Source organism: Apteryx mantelli, chromosome 6 (assembly GCF_036417845.1).
Source record: "Apteryx mantelli isolate bAptMan1 chromosome 6, bAptMan1.hap1, whole genome shotgun sequence".
Classification (NCBI taxonomy): Eukaryota; Metazoa; Chordata; class Aves; order Apterygiformes; family Apterygidae; genus Apteryx; species Apteryx mantelli.
Genome location: NC_089983.1, coordinates 32,321,327 through 32,346,730, shown reverse-complemented (window position 1 = coordinate 32,346,730; position 25,404 = coordinate 32,321,327). Strand labels below are relative to the sequence as shown.

Genomic DNA, 25,404 nt, shown 5'->3' with positions numbered 1-25,404 from the left:
GGAGGTCAGCATGGGAGGGCTGGATCTGGTTTGGGTGCCTGCTTTTTTAGAAGGACACTAGAAGCTGGAGTGGGTATGAAAAATAGCCAGAAATATGATTAGAGGATTGGAAAAAATGCCTTGGAGTACAAGCTTTAAGAGCTCAATCTGTTTAGCCTACAAAAATAGAAGATTGAGGGATGACTTAATTACAGAGTATAATTACTTCACAGGCAGAAAATACCAGGTAGTAGAAGTCTCTTTAATCTGGCAGAGAACGGATGAGAGGCGTGAGAGCCAGGGGCAGGAAACTGAAGCTACAGACACATTGTAAGGCACAGCGTCTTAGCAGGGAAGCTCCCCACGGATGGAAACAGACTCCCTGGGGACAGGGGATCCTTCTGGACACCCCTCTGGGAGATGGCAGCTCCTGGCCTGCACCAGGGGAGCAGCACGGCTCCGCAGCCTGCACTGGTGAGGTCAGATGAGGCTATTCCCCTCTTCCTTTTCTTCCCAGTTGAGCACAATGGAGCTGGAGTGGGTTTTCCCAGTGCTGGGTACTGAGTGTCTTGGACTTAGGGGATGTCTGGGCCGGGACTGCTGCAGTTCAGGGCTGCCAGGGACAGCTGTTGGTTTAGCACCTGCCCAGGTGCTTCCGTCCCACTTCTCCTGTCCTTCCCAGCCGGAGCAGGTGCTGGAGTGCAGCTTTGCCCACAAGCAATGGGGCAGGAGTGGAGATTTTGATGCCTTTTCCGGGAGTCCCCAGAGCCATGACTGCAACTGTGCAGACGCTGCGTTTCAAGCTGCTGCCGCACGACACGGGTCAGGAGTGGGCACACAGCTGCCAGCAGGAAATTGAGCGTCACTACCAAGTGGTGCCCTCAGTGGTGTGTGCCATGTGCTGCCTCTTCGGGATCATCTACTGCTTCTTCGGTGAGCCAGGCTGGGCCCCAGCTGCACTAGGAGAGGCTGATGGGGCAAGAGGAGGTGGGAGGATGGGCATGGGGGAGATGGGGGTGCTCGGCTGGGAGCAGCAGCCCCAAGAGTGGGACACAAACCGGCCAAAGGGAATCATTTCTTGCCAGCTCGGCAGTAAGGAGGAGAGCCAGAAGAGTGCTGCGAGGGGTGGAAAGTGTGGCATTCGCCCTCTCACTCAAGCAGAGATTCTGCGGTGTGGGGCTGGCTGTGCCCCCATCGGGCACAGCTTCCTTCCTGGGCACCAACTGTGGCCATCTCTCTGTAGGCTACCGCTGCTTCAAGGCCGTCATGTTCCTGACAGGGCTGATGTTCGGCTCCATCATCATCTTCATGCTGTGCTACAAGGAGCGGGTGCTGGACACGCAGCTGAGTGTGGAGGCCTCAGTGGGCATTGGGCTGGGCATCGGGGTCCTGTGCGGGCTGGTCACCATGCTGGTGCGCAGCGTCGGCCTCTTCATGGTGGGGCTGCTCCTGGGGCTGTTGCTGGCGGTGGCCACGCTGGTGGTAATGGAGCAGTTTTACCACCCACCGACAGTGTGGATCCCTATCGCGCTCCTCCTGGGCGTGGGGATGCTCTTTGCCGTGCTCACCCTGCAGTGGCAGCGATTTTTCACTACGCTCTCCACTGCTGTCTTCGGCAGCGCCATCATGACCGTCACTGTCGATTACTTCATCGAGCTCTTCCTGCTGGTGCAGTACATCTATGAGCGCATCAAGGTGGCCCCCGCTCGCCCTGTGTGCTGGTACAGCTGGGTCATCCTGGGCATCTGGCCACTGCTCACCACACTGGGTGTCTTGGTGCAGTGGAAGGTCACAGCTGAGGGCTACTCCCACACTGAAGGTGTGCAGGGGGGTGGGGTTGACCATGGGCTGGGGGAGATGGACATGGCATGGGGTGTCTCTGGGTGCAGGAGGTGGGGGATTCAGGGCTAGGTCAGGTGCGCCCAGGGCCTGGGTTTGCATGCGCAGTTAAGGGGTTTGCATGATGGGTGGGCTCTGCAGTGCCCAGCAAACAACCACAGCAAGGGGACACCTGGCCATGCATGGTGCAATGCCAGGGGCTGCCGTGGTCCCGGTCTGCGGGGTGGAGGGGGGCTCAGGCTGGGTGAGCTGAGGACCAGGTGGCTGGCCTGGGTGTGGGGAGGATTGAAGGCTGTGGCAAGTTCCCGTGCTCACAGGCCCCTCTGCCCTGCAGTGATCATCAGCCGGCAGCAACGCCGTGTGCAGCTGATGCGCATCAAGCAGCGGGAGGACCGGAAGGAGAAGAAGAAGAAGCGGAGACCCCACCACCCACCACCCCACCAGCACAAGGCCCACCTGCCCGAGCCTGCCTACCGCCGCAAGCCCAACCCCGTGCGCCGCTTCGATGGGGACGTGCTCTCCCCAGTGAGTCCCGCGCCCAGGGTAGAGATCTCCCTGGGCCTCGGCTGGCCCTTTCTTCTCCACACACAGGCCATGCGGGTGGGCTGGGGCACAGTGAGAGGGGGCAAGGCCATACCAGCGAGGCGGGGGCAGCTCAGGAAGGGCTGAGCTGCAATGTGCCCAACACGCAGCCTCCCAACTTTGCAAACGAGTGAAAACCAGCAGCCAAAAGCTCCGTGGCCACATTAAAAAAGCAGAGGGCAAGGCACAAAGTATGCATCTAGAGAAGGGATGGGGCTGTGCTCAGGGACAAGGGGGCAATGGGGGATCACCTCCCCATGGCAGCCAGCCCGCAAAGGGCTGAAGTGCAGGGAGAGGAGGCCGACTCACCAGCACCCACCCGGGGAGACTCTGCGGACGGTCGCAGGGCCACGGGCAGGATGGAGAGTGGGTGCTGGCAGGCAGGCTGGCACCACGTGCCAGGGCCTTGCGGCGTGTGGCTCGCTGGGCTTTGTCAGACACAGCTGGTCTCTTCCCAGCACGCTTTCAGGAGCCTGTTGGCAGTGCTGGGCTGGACAGGGCTGCACAGTGTGTCAAGGCAGGTCCCAGGGGAGCTGCAGCAGACCTTAGGGCTGCCTGGGATGGGATGGGATGGGATGGGACAGGACGGGATGGCATGGGACAAGATGGGATGGGATGGGATGGAGCGTGCCAGGAGCAGGGCCTCCTCACTTCCCACTCCTCCTTTCTCGAGCAGAGCTACATCCAGAGTTTCCGAGAGCGGCAGACGGGGCCATCCCTGAACAGCCTCATTGCCAGCTCCCACGCCGTGGTGGACCTGGACTATGACTGCAGCTCCACCGTGCCCCTCACCACGGGCTCTGGCCCCGCCGTGCGGGTATAACCCAACCCAGTGACCTCGAGCAACACCAGCACCCCAGCCTGCTCTGACAGACCCCCTAGGACATGTGGGGCTGTTCCTCGGCCCCGGACGGCCACGTCTGGCTCAGGGCTGTGGAGGCTGCGGATGGAGACCCTTCCTGGGGGAGCATGGGACTCAGCTAGGCAAGACCAGGATGCCTGTGGGGCCAGAGATGCTGGGGAAACCCTTCGGCAGGGACTCAGCCCAAGGACTGGGGACACATGGACTCATGGAGCATGGCGTGAGCAGCTCTGCTGGGGTGGGGGGATCCCACAGGTGCCCCAGGGCTCCCTGAGCCCCTGCTGCTGCGTGTTTCCCCCTGGCCTGGGCACGCTTATCTTGCATCCCACCATCTCCATCCCCATGTTCAAGCCCCCTTCTCCAAGAGCAGCTCCCCGCACCTGCCCCCACCCCATTGCACCCCCACAGCAACTCCCCAAGTGCCTGTGCCCCATATCCCTTCCTCAACAAGCAGGTTCCCAAGCCCTTGGACCTCCAGTGATCCCCCTCCTGCATGTGTGTTCCCATCCCAGCCCTGCCCACAAGCAGCTCCCAGCCCCTCTCCTAGGCAGCTCCCCCCCAATACCTGTCTCCTCTGCCTGAGGCACCCTCCCTGCCCCCCAAGAGCAGCTTGCCTTGTCCCCCCCTTTTCCCGGGCTGAGCCAGGGCTGGTGTTGGGGCAGACGCTGCCTGGACCAGGCTGTTCCCATGGGGAGGACCAGGGATGCTGCCACAGGGAGGAGGCACCCAGGGCTCCCACTTGCCCCAGTGCAGGGGAGCCGCGAGGAACCCCTGCCCTGGGGCCAGCCTGGCCTCTACCAGCGTGTGTCCAGTGTGACATGCCCGGGGGGGGCCCCACACAGGTCCCCCCTCTTTCAGTGGGATACAGGGCACTGGAGCCAGCCTTTGGGCAGAGGCTGGGCTGCCTCAGGGATGCAGGGACTCCTGTGGCGTCCGAGGCCATCGCTGTTTTGCTGGCGACTGGATTTTATAGTGGACGGGGGGGCCCCGGGGCAGGGCTGAGCCTCCAGCCGGGGCAGCACGTCTGCGGGGCAGGGCAGGAGCCCCTGCCCAGAGCACCGCTGCAGGCAGAGGCTCCTGCCTTGTATATATTTCTCTTGCTGTGATTTGTATTAATTTATTATGGAGTGAGCCAGGACTTCGCGCCAGGAAAGGCCCTTCCCTTCCCCACGGCCGTGCTGGGGAGTGAAGCCTGCCAGGCCGCCCCCAGCAGCGCTCAGTGGGGCCGGCTGGGCCCAGACATCGCGGCGGGTCCCCAGCCCCGCATGGTCGGGGGGTCCCGCCGCCCCGGGAACTGCATGTGTCTGCCACGCGCCACCGGCTCCGCGGCGCAGCACCGCCCTCCCCTTTTCAGTCTCTTTTGTAAATGTGCCAAACGCTGCTGAGGCCACGGCCACACAGTAAAGAGCCTTTCGGAGCCCGGGCTGCCTGGGGGCTGCGGGGCGGCTGGGGACCGTGGCCGCGTGGGGGCGGGCGGCTCGTGCAGTGGGGCCCCCAGGGTCATTCCCCCGGGACACCTGTTTCCCCAGGCTGGACGGTGCAGTGGCATGACCCTCCCGGGTGCCAGCCCCGTGCTCCCGACAGGCCCCCCCCGGGGTGGAAGAAGTCACATCAGAAAAAACAGGATGTTTAATGCAGAGCCTCGAGGCCAGAGCAGGAGCGGGATGGTCTGCCTGCGTCTGTGCGTCCCAGGGGAGGGCTACCCCGTTTCCCCGTACCAGCGTCCGTGTCCGGCCTCTGGCCGCTGCTGCCATGGCTCCTAGCTCCCTGCAGGCAGAAAGGGTGTCAGGGAGCAGGGAGACCAGCGCAGCCCCGCGGCTGGCAGGGCACCCCAAAGGGGTGTCCCGTCCAAAGTGGGACAGACCCGACACCCCCATCCCCAGCTGGCTGCCCTCACCCCAGGGAGCAGGCCCTTGCAAACAGTGGTGGGACCCCAGGGGTGGGGAAGGGGCCCAAAGGGTGGGCACAGGACCACGGCCGGGCTGCCGGGGACGTCCGCGCACGCACCTCGCACGGTGAGCTGGGCCTTGGAGCGGGCCTGGCCGAGGCTGACCTTCACCACGCCACTCATGCCGGCGGCCGTCGGGCACAGCATCAGCCGGTGCACCCTGCCCTGGCTCTCCATCCTCACGTGCGCGCTGGCCCGCAGCACCTCCCCGTTGAGGCTCCACTGGGGAGCCCAGGGCAGCGCACCCGACACCTCGCACTCGAACCGGGCCTCGGCCGGGGCGACCACCTCCACGCTCTGCAGCCCCCGCAGCACCTGGATCCCCTCCGCTGCAAGGCACGGCAGCATGGTCAGGGCCCGGCCAGCCCGTGACCCCGTCCAGTGGCTGCCGTCCGTGGCCCCCGCACCGGCTCCGCTCCCCACGGCTCACCCTCCACGAGGAGGCGTGCGGTGGAGCGGTCGTCGAAGGCGTCGCAGGTGTACGAGTCCTCGTCCTCAGGGCCCACGTGGTGGATGATCAGGGTGCGGTAGCAGTCCAGGTTGCAGATCTCGTACTTGTCGCCAGCGAAGATCTCGGTGTTCCCACGGAACCAGCGCACGCGGCCCCGGGCATGCGACACCGTGCACTCCAGCGTGGCCTTGTGCCGCGCCAGCACCGTCTTGTCCCGCAGCGGCTTCACGATCCGGATGGGCAGCGCTGGTGTGTGGGCAGGGGACCGTGAGCATCACCAGGAGGGCACACTTCACCCACACCACTCTGCTGGAGACCCAGCTCCCAGCAGCGCCAGGGATCCCGTGAGCAGACCCCATCATCGCCCCCCACGCCCCAGTGCTCAGCGCCCAGCCACGGACCCCAGTGTGCCCCCAGCCGGTTACCTTCCACCCTCAGGTTTGCCTCCGAGACGGCCGTCTTGGCCACAAAGCGGATGAGACCTGCGTCCTCAGGGCGCACGCCGCAGATGAGCAGGAAATGCTTGGTCCCTGCCGAGGGAGATGCGGGGTGAGGGGGACGGAGAAGGGGCACACACAAGGGGGGGGCAGGGGGCCCTGCTTTGCCCACCCAGCCCTACAGCCATTGCCAAACAAACTCCTCTCTCTGCCTTGGCTTTGCTTGAATTCACCCCTTCCCAGCCTCGAAACCGCATGAGTTAGCAGAGCCGGATCAGGGCAGCACCAGCCTCTGCCCATTGCTCGTGCCCATTGCTCGAGCCAGGCAAGCAGGGACCAAGGGCAGCTGCAGCCGTGGGGGGATGCAGGACAGCTTGCTGCCCCGGGAGCAGTGCTGCACCCTGGACCACCGCGGACCTCACCCTCGCATGCCAGCAGCACACTCACCTTCTTGCCGTATTTTCACCGTGCTGGTGACCTTGATTTTCTCACCGTCCCGGAACCACTCGCCCTTCACGTCCCCGTGCGACGCCTCACACGTGAAGACGGCGTTCTCATTCTCCTGCACGCAGGCATCCTGCAGCTCCTGCACGATGCAGACCTGGCGCTCTGCAGGACAGGGGCAGGGGGGTGGGTGCTGCGCCGTGCGGGGCCCGGGGTGCGGTCGGGGGCCCAGCCCGTGGCTCCCATGCACGGAGATGACGGGATGACCAGCTCGGGGTGACGGGGAAAGGAGGGTCAGCAAGAGGCTGTGCAACCTGGGAGCAGGCAGGAGAGGAGAGTCCCGGCCTGTGGGTCCCAGGGAGCAGTGAAGGGGAAGGGGGGGCACTGGCAGAGGCAAGCACATCTGGAAAGACACAGCTGTACCAGCCAGAGGCTGCTGGGACCCCCATGGGGTCCCTTTGCACCCACCCTGGCACCCCCGAGCGCTGTCTGCCCCACCATACCATGGACATGCAGGGTGGCGGAGGCCTGGCAGTCGCCCGCGTCGCAGGTGTAGACGCCGGCGTCGGCCAGCTCGCAGTGGCTGAGCTGCAGGAGACGGCGCCGGCCCACCGAGTAGATACGGCAGTGGGGCCCTGGTCGCAGCTCCGTCCCGTCCTGCCCCGGAGAGCACATGGTCAGGGGGTGCTGGGGGCAGCCCCCCCACTGCTGCGCCCCACACGTCTCCCGGCAGCCCCCCATGGGCTGGGCCAGGCGCTGCCGAGCCTGGAGGGGCAGGGGCGAGCCCTCACCTTGTACCACTTCACCTCCGCGGTGGGGCGAGACAGCTCACACTCGAAGCTGGCAGCCCCCATCTCCGGGACCCCCAGGTCCCGCAGGACCTTCACCATAGTGACGGGCGGCTCTGAGGGGAGAGGACACAGGGCGGAAAGGTTCGGCAGCGAAAGACCCTGGCTCGGGGCTGTGGGGGCAGCGAGCTGTGCCAAGGGTGTCTCAACGTGGGGCAAGGGCTGCGCTTCTCAGGGCGCTGCTGGGGCTGCACCCCCCCCCCCCCTCGAGCCCCTCTGTACCCCGCACGAGCAGGCGGGCGCTGCAACGCAGGGTGTCAGCAGTGAAGGCGACAGTGCCCGAGTCCTCCAGCGTGAGCCGCTGCAGCGTGAGGCTGTGCGCGCAGCCCGCGGCGCTGATCTGGCACGTGCCGCTGGGCTTCACCCGGATGCCATCCCGCGTCCAGACGCCAGGCACGCCAGCGTGAGACAGCTCCAGGTGGAAGGTGGCTGTCTCCTTCTCAAAGGTCTCCACGTCTGCTAGCCGGGTCCGGATTGACACCTTCCGCGCTGCAAGGGATGGGGACCTGTGTCCACCACTGGGGCCTGCTCCCCTACCACAGAGGCCCCCAGGTCCCCAGTTTTGCTGCTGGAGGGATGCCCCAGATTCGTCTCTCTACGCCAGGCTCCTGCTCCCACCGCTGCCCTCCCGCTGCCCACCCTTGGCCCCATGCACACCTCCCTCTTCCATCACCCCCACCAGCCAGATGCCCAGCTCTGCCCCATCTCCCCTCTCTGCGCGGTGCCTCTCTTTCGGCAGACTCGTGCCTTGCAGCCCCCGTCCCCCCCAGCCCTCGTGGACGGCCCCAGCGCAGCCGTGGTGCCAGTGCCGAGCCAGTACCGCGCAGATACTCACGCTCGATGCACAGCTTGGCCTGCGTGCGGTCGTGCAGGCTCTCGCAGCGGTAGGTGCCGCGGTCGGAGGGGCTGAGGCTGCGGATGGTGAGGGTGCGCCGGCGCCCCGACTCCTGCAGCTCATACTTGCCGCCTGGCTGGAGGATGACACCCTGCTTCATCCACTGCACCTCGGCGGCCTCGTGGCTCACCTCCACCTCCAGGCACACGTCCTGCTGCTCCTCCGCGGCCACGTCCTGCAGCCGCCGCACGAACAGCACCTGCGCCTCTGCGAGGCCCGCGCGCAGCGTCACCGGCTGGCCCCAGCCGACTCTGGGCCACTGCGACGGGCCACCACGCGCTGGGCCCCGCTGGCCCAGCCGGCTCCTTCCCCACTCACCTTGCACGCTCAGCCGGGCAGCGCTCACCAGCCCCTCGGCGTTGGCCGTCACGGTGGCCACGTCGGCCAGCTGGCACTGCCGGATGGTGAGGCTGTGACACAGCCCCGTTCTCGCCACCACCAGCCGCTCGCAGGGGGCCACAGCCTGGCCGTTGAGCTGCCACGTCAGGGCCACGTCCTCAGGGGACACCACGCACTTGAAGGTGGCGTCCTCCCCCTCCAGCACCGTCAGGCTGTGCAGCTCCATGATGATCTCCACCACCCTGGGGACTGCAGCGGGGGCATGAGGGTGCATGGACCCGGCACCGGCAATGCCCTGTGCTGCGGGGTCACTGAGCATTGCTGCAAGCCCTGCCATCGCTGGGCACCAGGCACCCTCCCCACCATCCCATCCCCTCTCCGCCCCACGGGACAGGGCTGGCCCTGGAGCAGGCAGGTCCCTGGCACAGGGCCCCTCGTCTGGGGCTCACCCTGCACCGTCAGCGTTGCCAGCGTCCGGTCATCGTTGGACTCGCAGGAGTATTCGCCGGCGTCTTCGGGCCCCACGTTGCTCAGCACCAGCGAGCGCTCTCGCCCCTCCACCTTGATCTCCCGCCGGGCGCTGGGGGCCAGCTCGCGCCCGTCCTTCAGCCACACCACGTCGCCCTTGGCCTTGCACAGCTCGCACCACAGCACCACCGTCTCGCCCTCGTGCACGTGCATATCCGCCAGGCCCCGCAGGAACTTCACCAGCAGCTCTGCGACACGGCCAAGGCCCATGTGTCGGCACGCACTGCCACGTGCCGGGGGCGTCCCGGGCGCTGCGTCCCTCCTGCAGCCTGGCCCCCCCCAGCACTCACCTTTAACGCTCACGTCAAACTGCATTTGGTCGTGGCGGGAGAGGCAGGTGTAGACGCCGGCGTCCTCCTTGCTCACGTTGCTCAGCACGAGGCTGTGCACGCGGCCCTCGCGCCGCAGCTCGCAGCGCTCGCCGGCCGCCACGGGCTGCCGCGGCCCCAGCCACGTGACGGGCGCTGGCTCTTTGGACACGATGGCGGAGAGCACGGCGCTGCCACCCTCCAGCACCAGCAGCTTCTCCGGCTGCTGCTGCTTGTTCATGAACAGCACGGGCGCCTCTGGGGCAGGGCAGAGCCGGGGTCAGCCGTGCCGGGGAGGCATGGGCGCGCGGGCGAGGGGCACGAAGCATCCCGGCAGGTCCTGCCCCCCAGCATGGGACGTCCCCGCCGGGCTCACCTTTCACATGCAGTGTGAAATGCACCTCGTCGTCGCCGGCGTCGCAGAGGAAGACCCCGCTGTCGCCCAGCTCCGTCTGCTTGATGGTGAGGCTGCGCGCGGGGCCCTCGCTGCACACCAGCAGCCGCCCGCCCGAGCGCAGCACCCGCCCGTCCTTGAGCCACTGCACCGCCGCCGTCTCCGGGGACAGCCGGGCCACCAGCGTCACGCTGTCCCCCTCCAGCACCTCCACAGGGCTCTGGGCCTCCTCCTTGTTCACAACGCGCACGGGCTGGGCTGGGGCGCGGGGGACACGGGCAGGACTCAGCAGCGTCCCCGCAGCACTGGGCACCGCAGGGACGGGGCAGCCGGGCTGGCGGCGGGGACTGCTGCAAGCAGGGGGCAGCGACGCCGTCCGCGAGCCGCCGCGGGGCTGGCTGTGGGGCAGGGGCAACGGCTGCAGGTGCCTCTAGGTTGCATGGGTGACAGTGGGACCAGCTGTGGGGCTGGCTCTGGGTCGCCATGGGACAGGAGCGCAGGCTGGCTGGGCCCAGCAGCTCAGGGTGCCCATGGGGAAGGGGCCCCGGCAGGGATGCTGGCTGAGCCCGTCCCTCCTCCATCCCTCCCGGCACAAGGAGCTCAGCTGCGGGGTGTGGGACCACCGCTTTTGGCCTCGCTGGGGAGCTGGGACACCTGCCCGCGCCAGGCGCGCTCCCGTCCCGCACAGCCCTTTATCCCCCTCTGATAAAGGGCTGGGCCGAGCTCGGCCCTTGGCAGCCGAAGCAGGAGGAGAGGCGCCTGGGAGCCAGCCAAGGATAAATTTAGCCTGGGGGAGGCAGGAGGTATGTGTCTCGCCACGAGCCTGACAGGCCCCTTCCTTGCCGACAGCTCCTGCGGGACGGGGCTGCGTCTCGGGGCAGCCCTGGGCTCGCGTCCCTCCCGCCGCCAGCGGCACCGCAGCGGCGTCCCCTCCCCGTGCCTGCGCTGGGGCGCAGCAGCTGCTCAGCTACAGCAAGATCAGGCTAAGTCACAAGAGAGGAGACCGTGCGCACGTGGCGGGCTGGACGGAGCCGCCGGGGCATCTGGGGCTCTGGCATGGTCCCACCGTGCCAGGGGTCCCCACAGAAAGCCCCAGCCCCAGCAAGGGGAGGGCAGCCCCGAGGGCAGCCCCAGCGCCACCCGCTCCCTGGGTGCCGAGCTCCTGCCCTCTCACCCGCCACCTCCACGGTCGTCACCATGTGGTCGCTGGCAGCATCGCAGGTGTAGGCCCCTGCGTCACCAGGCTGCACCCCGAGGACGGTGAGCTTCCGGAGCAACCCCCGGGCCTCAACCCGGACCCGCTCGCTGGGCTGCACCTCCTGGCCATCCCGGAGCCAGCGCACAGTGGCATCGGGCCGGGACAGCTTGCAGGCCAGCACCAGGTCTTCCCCAGCTACCAGGCAGCGATGCTCCACGGCGCCCGTGTTCCCCACGATGGTCACCGGCGGCTCTGGGGGCCAAAGAGGGCTGTCATTGCAGGAGCAGCAGCCCATGCCACCGCGCTGGGTACAGTCCGGCAGCACCGGGCACAAGCTACCTGGCCCAGGGGTGCAGGGAGGGGAGCCCTTGGGCTGGGGGTGCCCCGCAAGCCAGCCCCTGTTTTGGGGGCAAAACAGGGACAAACCCTGCCTCGCAGAGCAAGACAACTCTTGGCTTCACCCCTGACCTGCCAGGGCCAGCTCTGGCTGCAGGATAATATTGCAGGGCTAGCGGGATAGAAAATACCACATCTTTTCCTGTTGCTGCCCATCCCAGTCCCTTTCCTCTGCCAGCTACCCTGTGCACCCACGGGTGGTCCCGCTGCAATGGCTGGATCCTTTCTGGATCTTTTCCAGCTGCAGCTGGGCAGTGCACGGATTTCCACAGAGCTGCCAGGCAGGTGCAGTCAGCTCAGAGAGGGTCACAGAGCTCCGCGTCCCACCCCTGCATGCACCACTCTGCATTTACTGAAACCCAGCCCAGCCCTGCGCGTCCCATGCATCAGCTGGGGACCTCTGGAGCCTCTTCGGCTCCAGGCAGGCAGCGAGGAGAGTGCCGCTCACCTTCCACGGTGACACAGAAGATGATGCTGTCATCGCGGGTGTCGCAGAGGTACTCCCCCGCATCCCTGCGCGTCGCACCCAGGACAACGAGCGAGCGGCGCGCCCCGTCCTCCTCCAGCCACACGCGCCCTGTGTCCTGCAGCTTCTCCCCGTCCTTGTACCACTTCACCTCCCCGTGGGCGTGTGAGAGGTGCACCTCCAGCACCAGGTCCTCCAGGGCCCGGCAGTGCCGGCGGGTCGGCAGAGCGTCCCTCTCCAGTATCCTGACTAGCGGGTCTGGCAGCACCAGACGGCAGCAGAGCTGCCGTTAACTGCGTGCTTGGGAGTCCCTTGTGCAAGGTTTGGCTCCGGGGAAGAGCCATCCCATGGAGACCGGTCCACAGGGCTGCCTCCCAGCACTGTCCATGGCAAAGAAGCTAACAGGACCCTGCAGCTCCCAGCCCAGTGTCCCCTTCTCCAAGGTCTCTGGGTCTGCACCCCAGGCACCCACCCCCTAGGCTCTTCCCCAGCCCCTCGCTCACCCGACACTTGGATGGTGAAGGTCACTGCATCCTCGATGGTGTCGCAGACGTATTTTCCAGAGTGCTCCACTCGGGCGGCGGGGATGAGCAGGCGCCGGTGGGCGCCCTCCTCCTCCAGCACCAGGCTGCCCCCTGCCTCCAGCCTGACGCCGTCCTTGGCCCAGCACACGGGCGCATCCGCACGGGACAACTCGCAGGCCAGCATCACCGTCTCCCCCGGGGAGGCCTTCACAACAGGGGGAGGTCTCTGTGGCTGCAGGATCTTCACCGGCAGCTCTGCAAGGAGAGTGTGGGAGCGTGGCCCCTGTGCAAAGAAGCACAGGGACAACGCAGCCCGGGAGACGCCTCTGCTGTCAGCCCTGGGCAAGTACTGAAGTGGGTGGCACAGAGCCATGCAACCAGGAGGTAGGCACCCAGGAGACCACTCAGGCAGCAGGCCATGAGCTTCTGTCGGGGTGCCCACGAGATGTGTCACCATGGGGGGACAGAGGGAACAGAGAGGCTGTGGAAAGTCCTGTATGGGGCATGCACAGCGCAAAGGCTGTGGGAGCCAGCAGGGACCACATCCCACCTGAGCGCAGGATCCTTCGCTGCACACTGCAGGCAGGTGCCTGCTGTTTGGACAGGGATGCAAGAGGCACAGCGCTTAGTCTCTGCATTTTCCTGTTGCCAAAAGGGACGTAGAAAAGAGCGAGCAGCAGCTCCACCCCCAGCCAGGGAGCAGCCAGAGTGAGTCCCTCCATCCAGGCTGGGAAAGCCCTTGAGGCTGGGACCCCCATCAGTGGGGCCTGGATCCCAGCTTACCTGACACCTGGACGTCGAAGGAGACGGCCTCATCCCTGCTCTCGCAGATGTACTCGCCCGCATCCTCCACGCTGGCCTTCAGGATGACGAGGCGGCGCTGGGCCCCCTCTGTCAGCAGCAGCAGGTTGTTGCTCTCGTCCACCTCCAGCCCATCCTTGAACCAGCGCACAGGAGCATCCGGCACAGACAGCTCGCACTGCAGCTCTACACGTGCCAGGGCCAGCACTGGCAGTGCCAGCGAGCGCTGCAGCGGGTGCAGGATCCTCACCCGCGGCTCTGACGGGGACGCAGAGGATGGGAGTGAGACCTGCTCTCCGCCCTGCCCTTGGGCTCTGCTGCCCCCAACATTCCTGTCACCTGTCCTGCACCGCTGCAAGACCAGGAGTGCTGTAGCTTTGCAAAAACCCACCATGAAGCCGGACCACAGAGGGGTGCCCCAGGGTGCACCGTGAGAAACGCTCGTCCCATTAGGCAGGGTAATGTGATAGATCCTGGAGCAGGGACCCAGCTGGCGGCTCCAGTGGCACTGAGCCACCTACTCACCCAGAAGGGGCAGAGAGCTGCTCGAGGGCAGTGTCGGAGCCCAGCAGGGCAGGAGGTGGGTGCACTCGCACACCCCCTGGACACTGGCTTGCAACATAGCCACAAATGCTCCCCTGTGACAGTGAGAGCAGGGAGGCAGCGCTGGGGACCACATGGAGCAGAGCAGGGGCAGCGCTGACCTTCCCAGCAGGACCTCCCGGCCACGTCACCAACCTGCCACCGTGACACTGTAGGAGGCAGAAGCGTCTCCGGCATCGCAGACGAACTCCCCCGCGTCCTGCGGCTGGGCGCAGGGCAGCACCAGCCGGCACTGCGGCCCCTCGTGCTCCAGCACCAGGCTCTCGCCCGCCTCCACCTCCAGCCCGTCCTTGTACCAGCACACTGGGGCGTCCGCACGGGACAGCTCGCACCACAGCACCACGCGCTCCTGGGCCGCGTAGGCGTGGAGGGCGTCCTCGTTGGAGCTGACGATCCGCACCGGCGGCTCTGGGGGGGGACACGCAGGGCTCTGCTGTGACGCCAGGGAGGTGGGTGACCCTGAAGCTGTCTCTCAGCACAGTCCGTGAGGACATGCACCCAGGCACGACTCACCGCTCACGGTCACCACGAAGCTCACAGCAGCATCTCCGGCCTCGCAGGTGTACGTCCCTGCTTCTGATGGCCCCGCCGAGCTGATGAGCAGCCTCCGCGTGCATTCTTCCGACTGGATGGCGAGGGCCTTGGCCGGGACCACCGCCTCCCCGTCCTTGAGCCAGTGGACAGGGGCGCCCGGCGGGGACACCTCACACTCCAGGAGCAGCGGCTGCCCCGCCAGCAGCATCCGGCGGCGCTGAGCCTCGGGCACCGGGGTGATGTGGGCCTGCAGGGCTGAGAGGACCGAGATCCCTTGTCACTTGGCCACCGACCTGCCTGCCCTGCTGTGCGCCATGCACGGGCGCCGGGCCAGCGCCGTCTCAGCCCTGCAGCGCTCACCCATGCAGGAGATGGGCGAGGGAGCACCAGAGGGAGCCCCGGGCAGGCGGCATGGCCACACAGGACTGCGCCCAGCCCTCAGGCGGAGCAGGGTGCAGCGGGGCAGCGTGGGGCCGCCTGGGAGGAGGTGGTGGGGCAGACCGTGCTGCCAGTGCTTCAGGATGTGGCCCAGGGAGCAGGGGAGGAGAGGGACAGCAGGGAGGCAGGGACGCTCTGCAGGAGCTGCGGCCGGGGAGGCAAGGGGGAAGGTGAGGGCAGGGGCACAGGGGGAGAGGGATGCTGTTGCAGGGCAGCACCGACCTGCCACCGTGACATTGTAGAAGACGGAGTCTCCGCCGGCATCGCAGACGAACTCCCCCGCGTCCTGCGGCTGGGCGCAGGGCAGCACCAGCCGGCACTGCGGCCCCTCGCGCTCCAGCACCAGGCTCTCGCCCGCCTCCACCTCCAGCCCGTCCTTGTACCAGCACACTGGGGCGTCCGCACGGGACAGCTCGCACCACAGCACCACGCGCTCCTGGGCCGCGTAGGCGTGGGGGGCGTCCTCGTTGGAGCTGACGATCCGCACCGGCGGCTCTGGGAGGGAGAGAGGTGGGCTGAGCTGCAATGCAAAATCCATAACTGGTGCCTGTAGTGGTCAGACCCCAGCATGGCACAGTGGCTTCACAGATTCATTGATTTTTAAGCCTAAAAAAACACCACCTAATCTAGGTCTTGTGAAACACCAGCCGTTGGGCTGCCCTGACCCATCTGTGCCAGGGAGCTCCCTTGCCTCACACCCTGTCTGGGTGCCAGCATGGGGAAGCATCTTGCTTCGAGTCTCACCATAAATCACCACATTGTGTCAAACCTCAGCAAGCCCTCACTCCCCGTGTGGGTGCCCTGAGGGAGGCAGAGGGCGATGAAGCAAGTAGGAAAGCAAAAAGCCACAGGACCATTCACAGGTGTGCAGAGTGCCAGCACGCCCAGGAGCCTGTGCATGGCCCTTGTGGCTTCCCTTCTAGGGGAAGCTCACACTCCTTCGACTGTCTCCCCAGCCTCCGTTTGGAAGACTGTTGGGTCCCGGCCTGCATCATGCCCCATGCTGTTGTCTCAATTCGGAGCTTTGCATTTGCTCACTCTGCAGTGCAGGCACACAACTCATTTGCAGCCGGCTTCCCCATCTCTCCTGCTCACTGTGACCCAGAACACCACGCTAGATTTGAGTGCAGGTTAAATGCCACAACCAACACATGTAATCCCAGCCTGTCCACAAAATGTTTGCCAGTGCTCACAACTCTCTGCTAACATGCATTAAATTCATAAAGTCCAGGAGGGGCTCCCATATAAGCTTTAGATATCCAGCCCTCCTCTCCCTTGGGAGAAGGCTCAGGGGGTCAGGATGTGGTCCCTGTCTTCAGTAGCCAACACTATCTGCCTGGCCATGCACCAGCGACTGGTGGCTTCTCCCCCAACAGGCTGTAGAGGGACTGTGCGCTGGGTGCTCAGCCCAGCCCGTGGGTCCGTGCAGGCATGGGACACAGTCAAGACCAGACCTATGGAAGCAGTTGAGCCAGTGAGAGTTGAGCCTGACCGAGCACCTGGCACATCCACCTGTTCTTCTCATGGCCTACCACTGCCCTGTGCTGGGCATCCAGTTCGCAAACTTCCTGCATGATTTAAGTTTCCTTCCAGTGCTCAATGCAAACACTGAACAGTGCACTACAAACCAACAGCATTTAAGAGTGGGCACCTAGCCAGTTTGTAGTGTTTAGCCTGAATCAGGTTGAGCGTGTATCTGTCCAATTTATTGATCAAATGCTGCAAAGTCCCTTAAGTGGGCCTACTAAAAGCAATCAAATCAGTGAGGTACAGCTGGAGACATTAACCCTGATGCCCAAGACCTGCTTGGTGCCCTGAATCCAACACTGCAAGATGAAGACAGGCCCTTGCTACCGGCTCTCAGCATTAGGTCTCTGTCCCCCATTTCCCCTTGCCCCATGAGCAGGCTTCAGACAACTGGGTGCTTTTAAACCCCTGGGAAGCTCAGAAAAAAAGCCCATGGCTCAGCCTGCCTGAGCAAGACAGGCTGGGAGATCCAGCACAGGTACACGGAGGCAGAAATGTGCCCCTGCACATAAAAGTGTCTGATGCAATGGGCAGAGGGACAGTGCAGTTTTGGGGCAAATTCACCTCCTGCAGGGTGCCAGGAGAGCGCTGCATGGGGGAAGCCTCGGGCAAAAGCTGAGAGGGTGCAGCACGACAGGCTGTGGTGAGCCACGCTGCTCTGGCTCCAGCCCCGCCGATGGCTTCAATGGAGCCAAAATGCTCAGCAGCTGCCGGAAAACCCAAAGGCATTTGGGGATGGCCAGGCTTTAGGCAGCTGGACTTGTGCATTGCACCAGCCTGTGACAGGGATAACTCGGATGCCTTGGAGAAATCCAAGCATGCCATATCAACAGCACTGCTTTTATCTGCCAAACCTGAAATTGTGTCAGAGAAGTCCTCATTTAAGCCTTCTGTCACCCGCCGCTCACACCATGCTGCCTGGTGCTGATTATACTGTTAGCCCTTCCCTGGTGACCGAGTCCTGAGCTAACTGAGTCAGGCTCTTTACAACTCTTCAGCCTAAGTTATGCAAAGCTGCTGAGCTGAAATATTGAACTTCAGCAGATGGTGTTTCCACCCTCTTATGTTACAGATGCTGAACTTTCCACGCCTGTGCACCACCGCAGGACAGACGATGCCTCCTGTCTCTATCCAAAGCATTACGATCATTGCTGATCACCCCGGGGGGGGTTACAGTCCATCCTTCCCTCTGGTGATTTTGACTCTATCATGTTAAAAGCCCTTCTTTCTTAATCTTCTTGGCAATTACTATTTCACTGATTCTTCTAGCATCTTGTGTCACTCATCACACTTTCACACTTACGTCCTCTGCGATCGCACTTCTGCACTGATCCACGTGTGAGCATTGCGGAGAGGTTTTATCACTGCGGTCACATCACCTTTTAACCACGCTGTATATCTGTCACGGGTAGCATCCCTGTGTTTGTGGAATTGTGGGTTTTGGGGCCAGCGACAGGAAGTCTTTTGGTCATTTTCGGTTTTCATTATCGTTTTCTCTTCGTGCTGCTACCCAGCAATGTTAACAACTGCTCTACAATGGGGGAAAGTCACTGCCTGATGCTGTCTGCAGTTTGCACAAAGTAAACACAACCAAATCATTGGTATCCAGGCAACCACTAATTTTTAGGTCAGCAATTAACACTGTCCATCAGAGTGATGTCCAATAGTGAGTCACCCCACACCAGGTGCCGGGCGCTCAGTGTCGGATGCTAACACCCGCTATTTTTAGGAACGCAGAGGTCTTGTTTACTGGCCATGGGAGAGGTCCAGCAAACGCCGCCCAGCATGGGGGTGCTCAGGACCCACCATCAGTGCCTGGGCATGACAGACCGATGCCCAAGGAGTGAGCTGCCCTCTTTACTGGTAAGACTTACCCAGCAAAGCCCTGCTGCTGCACAGACCCCTACCCATCTGAATCACTGATTCAGGAAAGGACATCTCTGATGTGAAGCATGAGACACTGACACTTTTCCCTTTGGCACTGGCCAGGCCAGGCTCAGCGGGCCTGCCCCATCTGCGACGCAGGACGTCAGGAGGGCAGCCACTGCCCTGCGCTGTGTGGGGTCCCTCCCGGCACTCTCCAAGAGGAGCCAGCCATCATGTCCCCATCCTTCCCACCCTGCAGAAACAGTTTGCCAAGCCCTGAAACCTCAATTCAGTCCCTAAACAGGGATCCTGCTGCCCATAGCTAATCTCCAGGGAGAGGTAAGAAGCAAAAGACAGTGGCCCCGAACTGGGTCACAGCAGAGGCAGGGTGCGAGTTACCAGGTAATGAGCGTAAATAACGTTGTCTGGAGGACCAAAGGGGCAAAGGAGATAAGTCACAGTAACACAGAAAGACAAGGAGTGAACAGGAGAGCGCTGCGACAGCAGGGAGAAAGGCTGGGAATGGGCAGAAATGCAGCAGATGGGCGATAGTCCCAGGGGCTGCAGGGTGGCAGAGAGCAGCTGGACACCACAGCGGCAACAGCAGACAGACAGACAGACATGCTCCCTGTGGTCAGCACTTCCCACAGCCACTGTGTATCCTTGCACGTCCACTGAGCAGCTCATAAAGTCTTCCGTTGCACAGGCAGGGACTTACCCTGCCCTCGCAGACTGCAGCCCATGAGGAGGCACCCCGCACTGAGCGCCACAGAGAGTCCATGGAGACGTAGCCCTGCGAGCACATCGCTGACCTGCAACCCACTAACCTGCCACCATGACGTTGTAGAAGACGGAGTCTCCGCCGGCATCGCAGACGAACTCCCCCGCGTCCTGCGGCTGGGCGCAGGGCAGCACCAGCCGGCACTGCGGCCCCTCGCGCTCCAGCACCAGGCTCTCGCCCGCCTCCACCTCCAGCCCGTCCTTGTACCAGCACACTGGGGCGTCCGCACGGGACAGCTCGCACCACAGCACCACGCGCTCCTGGGCCACGTAGGCGTGGGGGGCGTCCTCGTTGGAGCTGACGATCCGCACCGGCGGCTCTAGGGGGGACACACAGGGCTCAGCACAGGGATCTCACCGTGCAGGGCAATGGCAGCGTTCGACCCCTGCCACCAGGACCAGCATGAGTTAAGAAGAGGGGCAGGAGCACTGCTGTCGTTTCTGAGAGCAGTGCTGTGGGCTGCAGGATTTGGTTTCAGGGGCCAGGGAGGTGCATGGAGGCAGAGGCCAAGCATCTCCGCACATGGATGCTGGAGGAGGAAAGGTAAGAAAAGAGGCAGAGAAGGCATGATGGTAGCAGGAAGGGAAGAGGGGTCTCCTGGGCACATGCCTGCCCTGGGCCTGCTGCAAGGTGTGGGAAGAAGGAGCTGGGGGGGGCTTTACCAGCCCCCATCTCCCGCTCACGTGGCTACAGAAGATGGGGTCCAAGCTCCCGCACACAGTCGCCAGCTCACCAGTCACAGTCACCACGAAGCTTACGGCTTCGTCCCCGGCATCACACGTGTATATGCCGCTGTCCGAGGGACCGGCTGAGCGGACGAGCAGCCTCCGCACACAGCCCTCCGCCTGCACAGCAATAACGTCGTCCAGGGGCACCGCCTCCCCGTCCTTGAGCCAGCGGACAGGGGCGCCCGGCGGGGACACCTCGCATTCCAGGAGCACGGGCAGCCCCGCCGGCTGCTTCCGGAGGCGCTGGGCCTCCGGCACCGGGGCGATGTGGGCCTGCGGGGCTGAGAGTCATCATGGATGGGTAAGAAATGGGTCTGGGCCCTCGCTTGCCCGGGGAAGCTGGGAGAGCTCCTTGGGTCCCAGCTGGGCAGACCTCAGCACGGGCATGGGGACAGTGTGCAATATCCCCACCCTAACCCGTTGGCAGTGGGTGCTGCTGGACACCCCCAGGGTGCCCAGGGACTGTCCCTGCGCTGCTCACCACCCCGCAGCTGCTTTGCCCAGCATCACCTGGAGTTAATCCATCCCCACTGCAGGCCAGGGGTGCATGTTACATCCCTGGCCAAGACTCCGAGCTGACAGGCACAAGAGCTCCTGGGCCATTGCTGTGGTACCAGGACAGCACAACCCGATGGAGGTGTGCCTTGGCGTGAGGGCAGAGGGCTCCCAGCCAGGCCGGGCAGATAAGGAACAGCCTCGCTCCAAGCCCTGGAGGGAATTAAGTGCCCAAGGTCTGCACAACTCCTCCACGGCCCACAGCCTCAGTGCTTAGATGTGCTTTGTGCTCTGCAGGTCCAGCTCCAAGGAGCAAAGCCAGTCTCGCAGAAAGCCAGCACTCCCCAACCTTGGGCTGGGAGGCAACAGTACATCAGAGGCTGCTCATCCACCTCCTGCTCCTGAGCGGGCTCTAAGGAGGGGGTGCTGGACATGGGAAAAAGTCCAGGCATCCCACACTTTGGAAGGGGTGACTGCAATCCATGCGGCATCCTCCACCCCTGCTGCTTTCTTCCTTGCCAGACCCCAGCCCCGCTCACCTCGCACCTGCAGCGTGGCCAAGTCCCGAATGCTGCTGGACACAAAGGTGACCTGGGCCCCGCTCTCTGCCAGCCGTGCTCCCCGGATCAGCAGGGAGTGCTCCGTTTTGCAGTGCTGCACGCAATACCGGCCGTCTGTCCCCTCCTCATCACCCAGCCTCGTGCCGTTCAGAAACCAGGCGCCCCGCACCGAGGCAGAGAGCTCCAGGGAGAAGTGCGCATCCTCGCCGTCCCGCACCAGCACGTCCTGCAGGCCTCTCTCCAGGCGAGCTGCTGGGACTGGAGCAGGGCAGGACTCAGCCCCAGACAGCAATGGCATGTGCCAGCCGCCAGCAGACCCCAGGAGCGTGCTGCCTCCAGCTGCCTGCTGCCCCTACCCAGCCTCCAGAAGCATCTGGGACCCATCACCTAGGACTGTGCCAGTAGCAAAATGCCCTGCAGGTCCTGGGACCAGGCCACAGTGCCATCCCATTCTCTCCTGGGAAGAAGAGTTGCTTGGAAGTGATCTGGGATGTGTTATTTAAGTGCAATGCTCTGTGCAGGCTGGCTCACATGGGCAAGGACCACCAGCTGGGGAACCTGGAGCCAGCAGGCTGATCCTGAAGGCAGGTCAGGGGCTGGTCCAGCCCATCTCAACAGGTCCCTAAGGAAAGCCATTTCCCAGCCCAGTCTGGGAGGCCCAGAGGGGCACGAAGGAAGACCCATGGCCCGGACAGGGTTGGAGCCCTCACCGAGATGCACGGAGCCGGGGAACTCCACGGGCCCGCTCCTGCCATACTTGTTGACAGCACAGATACGGAAACGGTAGTCCGCTTCGCAGGGCACGCTGTCACCCAGCACCTCGACCAGGCTGGCCAGGTCGGTGGTGAGGCAGTGCACCCACTCGCTGGCGCTGACTTCCTGCCGCTCCAGCACGTAGCTGCTGGGGGGGCAATGGTGCACGTCGGGCGCGGGGCACCATGTCAGCAGCGCCGCGTTGCTGTGCTCTGTGCTCATCCTGGCCGCCACAGGGGTGCTCGGAGGGTCACGCTTCACACCTGCAACCCACAGTAGGCATTTCCTTCTCAGAGACTCCAAGTGGGGGAGCGAGGCAGGGAAAGGGGTGAGTAGGGGGCTGCGCAACCTCTTCCACTGGGGATCCTCTCTCTGATGACAGAGGTTGTTCACGCTTGGAGAGCATCAGCTCAGTGGAAGCCTTGCACCAGTGTGGCATGGTGCCAAGCCTCCTGCCACAGGAGGTTGCGGACCACAAGTGAGACTGGGGCCCTGGAGTCAGGGCCCTGCTAAAAGCCTCAGTCCCCAAAAAACAATCAATCACAGCCATCACATCCCCAGTGCGGTGGGTGCCCATCCCAGCTCTCCCCTGTGTCATCCCCTGGTGAATGGGGAGGACGGAGGACACAGGACCCCTCAGGGGCTTACACTTGACCCGGAGCTGGGAGGACGTCTGAGACTCCCCAACAGCAAAGGAGATGACGCCCGCCTCCTCCCGGGTGACATGCACCAGCACCAGGAGGTGAGTCCTGCCGAAGCTCTTCAGCACGGTGCGGGACGACTCCTGCAGCTCCTGCCCATTCCGGCTCCAGCAGATGCCCTCCACTGCCTCCCGCGTCTCCACACAGAAAGCCGCGTTCTCCCCCTCCATGACATCCAGCTTTCGTGGCAACCTCTTTACGATCATCCCTGAGAAAAGAGCCAGGTGAGGGGTGGGGAGGGAGCGAGGGGTGGGAGAGAGGTGGAAGAGGTCTAGGAGGGGTAACAGCAGGCACATGGAAGCATGCAGGCAAAACAGTGGGAGGGCAGATGCAGGGGGCAGCAGGGAGCTGCCTGGACTGGAAGAGGGAAGGTAGAGCTAAGGGAGTTGGGCCTGCCCCCCACCTCGGACAGAGACCTCAGCGATGCTGCGCCCCTTGTCCTTCATCTGGCAGAGGTAGACGCCGTCGTCATCAGTGCGGGCGTCACGGATGGTCAAGCGCCGCACCACACCTTGCTCCTCCATGACGTACTTGTGGCTGGGCTGGAGCTCCTTGTCCTCCAGGTACCATGCAGTGGGGATGTTCTCCAGCGGCACATGGCACTCCAGCACAGCGTCCTCCCGTTCCTGCACCTCCACATCCGCCAGCTGCACCTGGAAGCGCATGCGGTGCTCTGGAGCCAAGAGAGAGATGGGTGCTGAGGAGCGCACGGGGCCGGCACCCACACCACCGCCACTCTGCCTCGCGCCAGCTCTCACTGTCCCTTGGCCCTTTGTGCAAGGCTCTGCCAGCTTGCAGATAACACCAAACCCTGGTATTAACACCAAACCAAATCCTGGGTGGGAGGCATGTGGCACGGCTAGCACCCAGACCCCTGCTCTCAGCTCCTCTCCCCGCAAGCCCGAGGCAGGCCGGCAGCACTGTGTCCCCGGCCAGGCCCTTCATTATATTTAATTGCCAAACAGCACTGCAAAAGCCCCCGCTGCGTGTGATGGGCACTGCCCCTGCGAAGCGATATCCCCAGAACGGAGGGAAGCACAGCACAGGTCAGCAAAGCCAGATGATGCCAGCAGCGTCTCAGCAGCACATTTTCGGGGTCGCAGAAGCGTGCAGGGCAGCATGCAGGTGTCTCGGCGAAGGGGGCACAGGCAGCCCAGCACGTGGGGTGGGTGCACGGCCCGCGGGCGGGCTGCGAGCGGGGCAGTGCCAGGTGCTGTGTCACCCTCAGCGAGGGGCCAGCCCGGTGTCCCCGGCTGGCAGCGCAGCCCTGTGCAGGCTTTGCCAGAGGGACGGGGCTGTCGCCAGCACAGACACTTGGCGCTGTGCCCTGCAAGGCTCCCAGCCAAGGCCACTCTGCACTTACAGGGGAATTTGTCACCAGCACATCGCGCCCCCTCCCTGCTCACGGCCTGGCACACCCAGCCCTCCAGAAGCGCCACCCCTCTGCTCACAGCGAGAGAGGGGCATGGGGGGGACAAACGCAGGAGCTGCCAGCCCCGGGGGCAGCCCACGGCTGCTGCTGGCCCCACCGCAGCAGGCACCAGAGGCCCCCAGCCCACAGGCGCCTTTGCACCCCCAGATCCGCCCCGAGCCCCTGGGAAGGGAGCCCAGCAGCGCTTGCCCAGGCCACATGTCCGCCCTGACATGCACATGCACACGCAGATGCAGATGCACCCCTGCTAGACCAGCGGCCCTAAAAGCCCCCGCCAGCATCCAGCAGCCCCCCGCACTCCCAGTGGCTCGTGGGACATGGTACCTACCCTTCACCTGGAGCTGCACAGCGCTGAGGGTCTGGCCGGCCGTGTTGGACGCGGTGCAGATGTACAGCCCCTGGTCCTGGGGCTTGCAGTACAGCACCTTGAGGATGAAGTAGCCCTCCCTGTCCTCATAGACGAGGTGCCTGCGCCCCGGGGTGACGGGCTTCCCGTCCTTCTTCCAGGTGATCTCCGGCTTGGGCTTGCCGGTCACGTAGCAGCGAAACTTGGCATGCTTTCCCGCGCTCACAGCAAACGCCTTGGCGCCCGGCACACCAGCGGGCACCTCGCCTTTGGGCAGCGCCCAGGCCTCGGGCACGGAGCTCTGGACCGCGGTGTGCCAGTGGCGCTGCTGCCGCTCCCCCGGCTGCTCCAGGCCATTCCCAGGGGACCCATGGGATTGCTCGTCCGGCAGTCCCGGCGCCAGGGGCTCAACCAGGAGCACAGCCGCGGCCAGGGCTTCCTGGGAACCGCTCCGTGCCCGGCACACGTAGACCCCCCCATCCGGGGGCCGAGCGCTGAACAGCTTCAGGAAATGCCAGTCCTCAGGCTCCTTCCCCACTGAGAAGTGGCTGCTCTCAAAGAGGTCGGAGAGCTTGTGCCCATCCTTCTCCCAGTGCAGCGCTGGGCAGGGCTGCCCTGACACCCTGCAGGTGAACATCACGTCCTCCCCCCGGCACACCCGCATCGACGAAGGCCTGACCAGGAAGACGGGTGGCTTGTTCTCAGGGCCTCCCTCCTCCTGGGGCTCCCCAGCCTCCACTTTGAGCATGGCAGCGGCATAGGTCTCGCCAACGTTGTTCTTGGCCTTGCAGACGTAGAGCCCGCTGTCCTCCGGGGTCACTCGGGAGACCAGCAGGCTGTACACGTTGCCCTTGGCCTCCACGTGGAAGCGGCCTGACGGCTCGATCGGGGTCCTGTCCTTCTCCCAGAGGATGCTGGGGCGGGGGTCGCCCGCGATCTGGCACGTCAGGACGGCGTCAGCACCGTTTTGCACGGTGAAAGTGCGCGGGTAGGCCAGGAACCTGGGCGCTCCCCCAAACCCGTCCATCCCGGCCTCTCTGGCGTCACAGCAGGCGGCTCAGTGGGGCAGCAACTGGGATCATCAACCTGGAGCGATGCACGGACAGACCGGGGCTGGGGCGAGGCTTCAGCACTGGGGTGGGCACCTCCAGGAGGCACCCCTGCACCCAGCGAGCCGGGCAGGAGCACTGCATCACCTCCCCGCCCTCCGAGCACCCGGCCCCACTGGGCTGCAGGGATACAGGCTGCCTGAAGCCCTCCCTGGGGGCTGCAGGGGCCTGAGCCACGATGCAAGCACCCCACGACCATGCAGTTTTCCTGACTCGGCGCTTCCCTGGATATGCTCCAGCCTCAGCCCAAATCACCCATTTCTCCGCCCAACAGCAATGGGAAAGGTGGCAA

At 64.3% G+C, this 25,404-nt stretch overlaps 2 protein-coding genes across 2 annotated transcripts; one reads left to right on the top strand and one right to left on the bottom strand.

Annotated features, from left to right (window-relative positions):
• The first annotated feature begins 667 nt into the window (after positions 1-667).
• Positions 668-4,674, top strand: TMEM198 (transmembrane protein 198). Its single transcript, XM_013960532.2, has 4 exons — positions 668-912; positions 1,223-1,798; positions 2,153-2,343; positions 3,077-4,674. Exons 1-4 carry the CDS (start codon positions 723-725, stop codon positions 3,221-3,223), a joined length of 1,104 nt encoding a protein of 367 aa, XP_013815986.2. The 5' UTR covers positions 668-722; the 3' UTR covers positions 3,224-4,674.
• A 217-nt stretch (positions 4,675-4,891) lies between these two features.
• Positions 4,892-25,030, bottom strand: OBSL1 (obscurin like cytoskeletal adaptor 1). The gene is made up of 21 exons (XM_067298630.1): positions 23,986-25,030; positions 22,629-22,898; positions 22,173-22,433; positions 21,452-21,787; positions 20,751-21,029; positions 19,722-19,997; positions 19,035-19,307; positions 15,037-15,309; positions 14,356-14,631; positions 13,978-14,250; positions 13,222-13,497; positions 12,418-12,693; positions 11,897-12,172; positions 8,604-8,873; positions 8,226-8,492; positions 7,613-7,879; positions 7,334-7,446; positions 7,046-7,199; positions 5,641-5,907; positions 5,160-5,539; positions 4,892-5,029 (listed from the first exon to the last, which is right to left on the bottom strand). The coding sequence occupies exons 1-21, from the start codon at positions 25,028-25,030 to the stop codon at positions 4,892-4,894; spliced, it is 6,246 nt and encodes a 2,081-aa protein (XP_067154731.1).
• Positions 25,031-25,404: the final 374 nt, after the last annotated feature.

What these genes read in the sequence shown, in the direction of transcription:
- TMEM198 (XM_013960532.2), top strand. Translation starts at nt 723, where the DNA reads ATGCCTTTTCCGGGAGTCCCCAGAGCCATGACTGCAACTGTGCAGACG. An exon ending in GATCATCTACTGCTTCTTCG is followed by an intron (nt 913 to 1,222) that starts GTGAGCCAGGCT and finishes ATCTCTCTGTAG; the next exon opens with GCTACCGCTGCTTCAAGGCC. An exon ending in ATGGGGACGTGCTCTCCCCA is followed by an intron (nt 2,344 to 3,076) that starts GTGAGTCCCGCG and finishes TTTCTCGAGCAG; the next exon opens with AGCTACATCCAGAGTTTCCG.
- OBSL1 (XM_067298630.1), bottom strand. Translation starts at nt 25,030, where the DNA reads ATGGACGGGTTTGGGGGAGCGCCCAGGTTCCTGGCCTACCCGCGCACT. An exon ending in TGTGCAGCTCCAGGTGAAGG is followed by an intron (nt 22,899 to 23,985) that starts GTAGGTACCATG and finishes TCTTGGCTCCAG; the next exon opens with AGCACCGCATGCGCTTCCAG. An exon ending in CTACAACGTCATGGTGGCAG is followed by an intron (nt 15,310 to 19,034) that starts GTTAGTGGGTTG and finishes TCTCCCTCCCAG; the next exon opens with AGCCGCCGGTGCGGATCGTC.